At 25.9% G+C, this 10,132-nt stretch overlaps 1 protein-coding gene across 1 annotated transcript; it reads left to right on the top strand.

Moving 5' to 3' along the window:
• Positions 1-955: 955 nt before the first annotated feature.
• Positions 956-6,711, top strand: LOC137833470 (uncharacterized). The gene is made up of 18 exons (XM_068641818.1): positions 956-1,433; positions 1,513-1,590; positions 1,775-1,979; positions 2,069-2,192; positions 2,696-2,788; positions 2,922-3,003; positions 3,089-3,148; positions 3,252-3,304; positions 3,490-3,656; positions 3,886-4,090; positions 4,871-4,925; positions 5,028-5,084; positions 5,175-5,423; positions 5,826-5,890; positions 5,994-6,050; positions 6,141-6,234; positions 6,314-6,454; positions 6,530-6,711. The coding sequence occupies exons 1-18, from the start codon at positions 1,014-1,016 to the stop codon at positions 6,608-6,610; spliced, it is 2,286 nt and encodes a 761-aa protein (XP_068497919.1). The 5' UTR covers positions 956-1,013; the 3' UTR covers positions 6,611-6,711.
• Positions 6,712-10,132: the final 3,421 nt, after the last annotated feature.

Genomic DNA, 10,132 nt, shown 5'->3' with positions numbered 1-10,132 from the left:
TTTTTCTTCTCTTATTTTTATTTTATTTTATCATGCCTCCTCATGTTCTCAAAATATAAAAAAACATTATAATTTAACAAAACTAATATGTTATTACATATATTAAAAGGTTATCAACTTTAATAATAATAACAAAAATATATATATCCAAAAGTGATCTTAACTTATTAATGTATAAATTTGAAACTAATACATACAAATTAAATTTAAAAATAATCATTGATATAAATATTCTTTAAAAGATATATAATTATAAATTTATTTTTATATTTCTATTTATTGATACCATACCATAATTGATAAATTCTTATTAAATATATATTATTTTTCTTATAGATAAATCATATAAATTAATTTTTAAAATAATACAAGAGAGAAGACGAGAAGAGGAAAAGACAGACGAAGACAGGACAAAGAGAAAGGAGAATAAAAATATAAGACTCTGTGGTGGTAAGGTTACTCTTAAGTTTTGGATAGATCAAACACTCTTTCTTCGTCTTCTTTGAGGTAAGCAACACTTCTTTGTCTCAACTCTTTGTCTTTATTCTATCTTTTTTATTCCTTGTACTTTCATGAAACCCAAATCTCAAATCTTCTAATTCCTCTTTAAACCCTAATTTTTTTTCTTGTGCTTTTTTCTAGCTTGCATGTGCACACACCCTTGCAATGTTATAACATTTACAATTACTTCTAATCACTTCAAATCTCAGGCCTTTGTCGTTTGATTTTGTATCCACGTCTGAATGGCGAACGATACAAATTCAGAAAACTTTGTTGAATCGTATGGGGTTCGCATTGGTTTAAAGAGAGAATTTAACTTTGCTATGAAGTCACAATCACAAATATGTGATTCTCTAGGTCGAACTCGGTCGAAAAAGGCCCAAAATTTGGTTCAGGTCTCTACCAATTCCTCTCACAGGCAATACAAAAATGGTGTTGCTTTAAACGAGAAGGAAGTAAAGAGTGATTTGGTGGATGCAAAGAAACTTAGTCAAGTGTGTGATGAAACAACAATGTTTGTTGTTAGTGAAAAGGAGCACAAGAGTGATGGAACTAAAAGCCAAGTGCAGAATGAATGTGAAAAGGAACACAAGAATGATGAACTCAAGACTGGGGTTATGCAAATGCAACCTGTTAGTGATAAGGTTAAGGAGGAAGGTGACAATAATGTGATTGTTCCAATTTTGGCTTGCCAGTTGGAAACCCCAATAAAGGCTGTACAATCAACATTGAAAAATTTAGAAAAAGGTGATAGCAATGTTAAGAGTAATGGTGTTGATAAAGAAAGAAATAATGGTTCTATTATTACTATTTCAATTCCGAGGACATCTTCTAAAGGTTTTATGGAAAAAAAGTTTCCTTCCAAGCTAAAAGACCTTTTATCTTCTGGGATTCTAGAAGGTCTACTTGTGAAATATGTTCGCAGCATCAAGGTATTATTCTTTCCAATTTTTATATATGTTTTTAGTTTTTTAATGTATACATTCATGACAAAAATACGTGTTTTTTTAGGTGAAATCTATAGGGCTTTTGGGAGTTGTTTCTGGCGTTGGAATTTTGTGTTATTGTGAAGTTTGTAAGAAGGTTGAGGTAAGTAAATGAATATGTATTTATTCTTTAGTTGTAAGCTAGATTTTAAATTGCAATTACTGTTGTTGAATTTTTTGAAAATTATGGACAAATGCAATTACATTACAAGTAAATATAAAACTATGGTAGTCAATATTATGTTAAATGTCTCACGGATTAACTTTTGCTTTGTTTATGGAAGTAGGTTGTGTCACCCACAATTTTTGAGTTGCATGCTGGTAGTACAAACAAGCGTCCTCCGGAGTATATTTTTCTTGAGAATGGAAGTAGTCTTCGTGATGTCATGAATACATTTTTGAATATTCCATTAGACACTTTAGAGGAAGTTGTACAAAAGATTTTGGGAGATTTCACAATGAGGACATCTAAATTTTGTGTGAATTGTAGAGGTTTGAATTTTTTTTACCCATTTTGTGTGATTGTCTACTTATTCCAAATCTTAACAAATAATATTCAATTGCTTTATTTACTCTTGAAGGTGTCAATGTCGTATCAAAATTATTCTGTAATTCATGTGTGGAACTATTAAAGGATTGTCAAGTTAGTCTCACCTTAGCAAATGACACCAATAATACCTCTGTACCAATTGCAGTTCAATCCAGGTATCAAGACATCTTAATATTTAAGTCAACTTTTTGGTGTTACTATGCATTAACATTAATATTAATCATTAGTATATTGTGAATACAAATGCTTTGTATTTATAGTATGATTCATTACTTTTGCAAAGAACTCTAATACTAGAGTTATTAACAATTGATAATTTGTATCGATAATAGTTCACGTACTTTGTATTTATGTCATGCTTCATTTTCTTTGTTTTGACAAATAAAAAAAAACATATTATCTCTATCATGAAGTTCAATTAATTTTATATTTATAATTTGGCTTCTCATTTGATTTTGTTGGACTAAAAAAATTATTTTTCCACATGCAGACATGTTTGTTTGCATGCGTAACAAATTACATATGCACATAATACAAGATTTGTATTGAGTATTTATCATACAATATTTGTTATGTGATACATTTTTTATGTTGACTAGTTTTTTTCTATTTAACTTTTTGTCATCTTGATATAATATCCATTAATAAATTATTACAGGTCTCCAAAATTAGTTGTACTTCCAAATTCATTAAATCATGGAATGAAACATAATACATCTCAGAAGAAGGGCAAAGGAAGAATAACTAGGAAGTAAGTATTCTTGTTGTGCATATTAAATTATCTTATTGATTTAAAAGTATGATTTTGTTCATGTAGTAACATTTTAAATTATAGCCTTTTATTAAATGTATAATCATATTTTATATTTTTCAAAATTTGGAAGAGATTTGCGCTTGCATAAGCTAGTCTTTGAGAAAGATGGATTGCCAGATGGAACTACAGTAGGATATTATATCCATGGAAAGGTTGTATCAATAATGTCTTCTTATACTTACATTAATTTTTTTTAACTTTTAACTTTTCTAAATATATTCTATGTCTTGTGCCCAGAACTTATTAGCCGGTTACAAGAAGGGATTTGGAATTGTTTGTAGTTGTTGCAATAATAAGGTATGTTCCTTATGTTGTAGTACATATGTTGTCTTAATTATTGAATTTAATGATAATGATACATCTCACACTTCTTCTGTACATAAAAACAATGGATGAGTAGGTCAGTCCTTCTCAATTTGAAGCACATGCTGGTTGGGCATCACGACGAAAGCCGTGAGTTTTTGTTTACTTGTATTGTGTATTGTTAGAAATTTGTTATAGTTATTTTTTTTTCAATAGCTATATGTTAAAATACTTAATAGATGATTCTTTGGTTAATCTTTTCTTACCATTTGTTTTCTTGTAGCATGATAAGTTTTCCGGGTAGATGATTTTTTAATTTTTTAATTTCTTTGTAGCTATGTGAACATATTTACATGTAATGGACTATCACTCCATGATTTGTCTATCTCCCTATCACAAGGTCGCAAATTTTCTACCAATGATAATGACGACCTATGCAGTATATGTAGAGATGGAGGAAATCTTTTGTGTTGTGATGGATGCCCAAGAGCTTTTCACATAGGTGAGTTTTTTCTTTTCCATTTTTAGTAATTTATCGATATATTAATATTATATATATTTATAGAAGATTATTTAGTTTATCTCATATCACTTTTTCACATGCTTTATATATACTTCTCGTTCAATATCAATTAACTTGAGATTGATTTTTGAATTTATGACATCATCACAACTTTTACACATTTTTATGTGTTAGATGGATTAAAGTTTGATATTTTTGTTTGATGTAGATTGTGTACCTCTCCCATATGTTCCAAGTGGTACTTGGTATTGTAGGTATTGTCAGAATTTGTTTCAAAAGAGCAAATGTATCAAGTTTAATGAAAATGACAAGGCAGCAAAACAAGTTGAGGACATTGATCCCTTAGAGCAGATAAACCAAAGATGCATTCGTATTGTCAAAGAGTTTGAACTTGGTGGATGTGGATTGTGTAGGTAATATATTTTTCTATTTTTAGTGAGATTGTTGTGAACACATGTATAAATAGTGTGTGATTTTTATTCTCCCTTAGGATATTTTGTACTAGATCAATAATAATAAAATGTATAGTCTAACAAATACTTGATTTTATAGTGTAATGGTTCATTTATACACTCAACTAACATAATAGTTCATTTATACTTAAAAGTTATTACAAACTTTTCATATATTGTTCTATGAAATATATTGGCTTCTTTCCACTTTATTACCTATAGACTTATGTGTTCCTGTGTCAAAAAATGGTCAATTAATATTTCAATTAAATATATAATAAAATCAATATATGTATAAAGATTAATTGCTTTCGAAAGACTAAAATGAAGATCAAACAAACTTAGAAAGTAACATTTGTCAACAACTTAATATGTATGACAATTTGTTTTTGTTTAGGTATAGATCAAATGTGTCCATGTCTTATGATAAAGTAGCCTTACTATCAATTTACTATAGGAAATCTTCATTAATTTTTCACCACTTGATAAATCAATGTATCTTTACAACCAAGATGTCTCATCATATTCTCTAATTTAATATTTACCCCTCATCTCAATAGTGTTAGTATTGTTGCTATGATAACAATTAACACACAAAATATTACAGTAATATCAGTCTAGTATTACCCACATCCAAATACATTACATATCATCAATCACAGGTGTCTCATTGGTATTTTCTCTACATTACTCCAAATTCTTTTGGATTATCTTTAAGATATATTTCACTTGATATTTCAGAGACCAAGATTTCAGTACAAGCTTTGGACCTCGAACAGTAATTATTTGTGATCAGGTGTTGTTGAATAAGAAATACTAATTGTGATGCCTTAATAAACACATTATTTACTATGATTTATTTGTTTAAATAAAATTACTAATTAATGTGTGTTTGTAGTGTGGAAAAGAGTATCATATTGGGTGTTTGAAGGATCATAATATGCAGAACATAGAGGTGTTGTATACTTCTTTTCTCCTCAGGTTTATTTAGTTACTTATGTGTTTTATTTAATGCATGTAATTGTTGACTAGCGTTGCTTTACAGGAATTACCTGAAGGGGATTGGTTTTGCTGTTCAGATTGTGAGCATATTAAAACTACCTTGGTGAATTTGGTGGCTAGTGGAGAAGAGAATCTTCCAATTCCCCTCTTGAGTTTGATTAAAAAGAAATACAATGACAAAGGTTTAGAATTTGGGCTTGGTATTGATATAAAATGGAGGCTTCTGAACTGGAAAGTGGGTAAATCTGAGGAGACTAGACAATTGCTTTCAAAAGTTGTTGCTATTTTTCATGTGAGTGTATTACTATCTCTGTATTACTCGTACTTGTCTAAGTTAGAATTCAGTATAGAATAGGTGAAAATATTAAATACTGTTCAATAAATATGTATCTTTACCTTGAGTGTACTGCATATTTATAAGGTTTTATGGATTCTTTGATTCTGGATCTGTATTAGAGTAAGTTGCAAAGTTAATCTTAATGTTAAAATAAGATTTTATATTTTTGATTAGATTAACTACGCCCTACAAAATATTAGTCGTTGGTTTCCTAACAATGTAGTACGTGTGATGTTTGATCTTTTCATAGGAAAACATTCGACCATGTTACTGGTGGTGATATTCGGTCATTGATACCAATATTACATTTATCATGTTTTCAATTTAACTACTTAGAATTGGACTTATGTCTTGTAGGAGCGATTTAGTCCAATAGTTCATACTACAACTGGCACGGATTACATTCCAACAATGCTTTTTGGGTAAGCAGAATCAACCTTGATTTGTTCTATTGACTTTCTTTTCTGATATGTTCATATGAACATATGATAAAACTAGTTTGTTTTTTTAATTTGAATTCCTCAGAAGGAACATTCAAGGTGAAGACTTCAGTGGGATGTACTGTATGTTACTCACTGTCAAGTAAGTGGAGTGTTCTTTTGTTCAATATTTCTCATTTTCAATTTGCTTGAAAGCATTTATGAATGTTGGGCGTGCTTCATGTTCTTGCAGTGAAGTGGTTGTATCTGCTGGAGTATTTCGTGTGTTTGGAACAGAACTGGCAGAACTTCCCTTGGTGGCAACTGTTACTGATTTTCAGGGACAGGTTGTTTAATATTCTTTAGGAAAAGTAAAATACAATTGTGTGACATGTTCTCACTGAGAGTGATGTGATTTTCTTTCAGGGTTACTTCCAATCCCTGTTCTCTTGTATTGAGGGTTTGCTTGGATCATTAAAAGTGAAAAGGTTTGTTCTACCTTCTGCTGCTGAAGCTGAATCAATATGGACTGGTAAATTTGGGTTTACAAAACTGGAACAAGAAGAGGTTTGTAACACATGTTTTCTTGTGATTTTCATTTGTTACTTCTACTTATACTAACTTTCATTCTCATCATTACAGATCAACAACTACTGGAAATATTATCACATGATGATCTTTCAAGGGACTTCCTTATTGCAGAAGCAAATTCCTCAACTTTGAAGCAGATCTTACTTTGAGTATGTTAATTTAGAGACCTTATTTGCTAATGTGTTCTCTGGATTTTGGTGGATGTGTGGCAGAACACATCTTTAAATATGCACTATGGATAAGAAAAAAAGATAAAAAGTTCATGCTAGCATGATAAACTTATATTTAAAAACAGTAGACATCAAAACATACAGTGAACTTTTAAGAAAAAACATGTTGTATGTCAAGTTCATTTATCATTTCCATTGAATTGATGATAATGGAAAAGTTTGTTTGCTTCATTGACAAAATCTTTTTTTTTTAAAAGAAAGTATTTTGTTTAAAGTTTTTTTAATTGATGTGATTTACAAGCATTAGTTTGATTAAGTGTATTGCATTTTTTTTATCATTCTCACTATATGTTAACCGTTCATAGTTTTTACTTTCTTTCTAAGTTTATTCATGATTGACAACTAAAAATGTTTAAAAAACTTCATATTTCCTATTTATTTAATTTTTGTTAAAATTTATAAATTTTAATATAATTTTATCTGTTTTGTATATATTAAATGAAAATTATGATTTAATAAAACATAACATATTTTATAAAGTTAATTCCAATTGAAATATTTAAAATCCTTTTTTCTCTACTATTATATTTTAAACAATATTATATATATATATATATATATATATATATATATCAATCAAAGTTTATCAACAATTATAATAATAAAATGATATTTAAAATGACTTTTATTTACTAATACATATTTTTTTCTAAAACAAATACATAAAAACTAAATTTAAAATAAGATTTGATATAAATATTTTTTTGAAAGATATATAATTATTAATTTAATATAGTTTAATTTTTTATTCATTGATTTCTTCGATAAATTTTTAATACATATGATAGCTTATGTACATTAAATTTTAAAATAATACATAAAAATTAATACACAATATTAAGCCATATTTCTTTACCTTAATAAATCAAATACTAAGAGAAGTGAGAGAAAAGGAGAAGTGAAAGAATACTTGAAGTTAATCAAACATATTTTCTTTATCTTATTCAAAGCAAAGCAAGTGACTTTTTCTTTTTATTTTCTTTTCTTCAAATCCAATTCTCAAAGCTCATAATTTTTCTTTAAATCTAAATTATTTGCTTTTACTTTCTCCAATTATACACATTATTTTATTGTAATATTATAATTTTCACAATAGTTTTTAATTAAATAATTTCAAATTTTAAGATTTTGTTGACAGATATTATACCTACGATGTAGCAAATGATACAAATTTAGAATACTTTTGTGAAGTTGTATGAAGTTTATATAAGTCTAAAAATAAATTTTGTCAAAAAAGAAACAATGATATATATGAAGTTTAATTTTTTTTAAGGTCGAACTTAATCTAAACAATCCAAAATTAGATCTCTATTAATTCATAAATGTGATAAATAATTTTATTTTCTAAATTTTTAATTAAGTGATTAAATTTTTCTTATTATATGTAATAAATAATAATTATTCAATATAAATAATAATAATAAATTTAAATATTAGAAAAGTAATTTTTACTTCAAATAACTAAAGAATGAAATAGTTTTATTAACCTATCATTAGACTTCTAAACTATTTTTATCCATTAGAATTTTTTTTTACTAAATTTATTAAATAAATATATTAATCATACAACCGTCTAAATTATGAATGAATATATTTGACAATAATTATGTTTGAGATTATTTTAATCAAAATTTTCAACCGATTTACTTATTGAATATAAAAATATACTAAGTAATAATAGTTCACCCTAATTTAGATGTATATCTCATCAGCATTCAAAATTGTTCCAACCATTTGCTATCTTTGTTATAGTAAAACTTCATGTATAAGGTGTGCCTCCAAAATCTCATGTAAGAACATATTCTCCTAAAATAACTTAATATATCAGTATTGTTTTAAGATGAATTTTTATTCATTTTGCATAGTGGTGAGGTTATTAAAATGAAATTTGAAAATAACATTTATTGAAAGTAATTTTTAGGATTTACGTATTTTAAATTTAATGAAGAGGATTCGTTTGATGAATATTCTATTTATTTTCAATGAGTATTGTTTTTAAACTCAAATAATCTCTTATTATTCTAAAATGACATATGAAATTTATGTGATTAGATGTTTTCTCTACGTGAGTTTGATAATTATGATTTTAGGGAAGTTTTTTTTTATACCTATGTTAACATTGTAATTAAGACAATGGGCAAAATAGTTCATTGTTGTATTTTTGAAATGTTTATAGATAAAAGTCTAATTGATATTATGAAAAAAAAACCATAAATTTAAAGTTACATATTTAGTTTTTTTTTTTAAGTTTGAAAAATTAAGATTTAAATTATTAGAACTCAATGTTTCACCATGAACATAAAAATACAATTTATCAAAATTATATAATTTTCAATATAATACATATTTTAATAATATTTATATAATTTAATGGGTGTTGAAGTTTTTATTATGATGTAGAGAAATTAAAATATATATGATGTTTCAATATATTTTAATACTTATCTTATTCAAATAAATAATTAATATTATTTTGAAACATAAACTGACTTATTTGAATAAAATTATAATAACATATTAATATTATAATAAATGTAAATTATTAATTTAAAAAATGTAATAAAAAATTGTTTCAGTTATAAGTTTTCATTCTAACAAATTTTTTTATATATAAAAGACGGGTTGGTGAAACATTTTAAAGAAATAAATTCATAAAATAATAATTTAATATAAAATAAAGGTATAAATATTGTTTTTATGGATTATGTGCTAATATAGGGTGTGATATACTTTATGTGTGTAGTTTGATAAACATGAAGTGGGACAAATTAACCTAATATTAAAGAATATATAATTGATAATTTTTTGTTCTTGAATTTTGAAGTAGAGAGGGTATGCTATTATTTTCATTATCTAGATTTATAATGTATGTGATTATGCATGTTATCTACATTTAAAATTTGTGGTGATGAAAATAATCTAGATGTGAATTGTATTATATCATGAGATTTGTGATTGTTACAAAAATTGACTCATATTTATGTGTCATACTAGATAGAAAGGAAATAGACAATGTTGTATATAAAGAAAAGATTTTTAACTAAAGATCAATATGTGTTATTACATTACTTAGATTTTTTTTTCTTCTCTTATTTTTATTTTATTTTATCATGTCTCCTCATGTTCTCTAAATATAAAAAACATTATAATTTAACAAAACTAAATTGTTATTACATATGTTAAAAGGTTATCAACTTTAATAATAATAACAAAAAATATATCTAAAAGTGATTTTAACTTATTAATGTATAATTTTTTGAAATTAATACATAAAAATTAAATTTTAAAATAATCATAGATATAAATATTCTTTAAAAGATATATAATTACAAATTTATTTTTATATTTATATTTATTGATACCATACCATAATTGATAAATTCTTATTAAATATATATATATATATTAATAGATAAATTATATA

Source organism: Phaseolus vulgaris, chromosome 11 (genome assembly GCF_000499845.2).
Source record: "Phaseolus vulgaris cultivar G19833 chromosome 11, P. vulgaris v2.0, whole genome shotgun sequence".
Taxonomy (NCBI): domain Eukaryota; kingdom Viridiplantae; phylum Streptophyta; class Magnoliopsida; order Fabales; family Fabaceae; genus Phaseolus; species Phaseolus vulgaris.
Note: the sequence above shows the minus strand (reverse complement) of the source record. Positions and strands in the feature narration are given on the sequence as shown.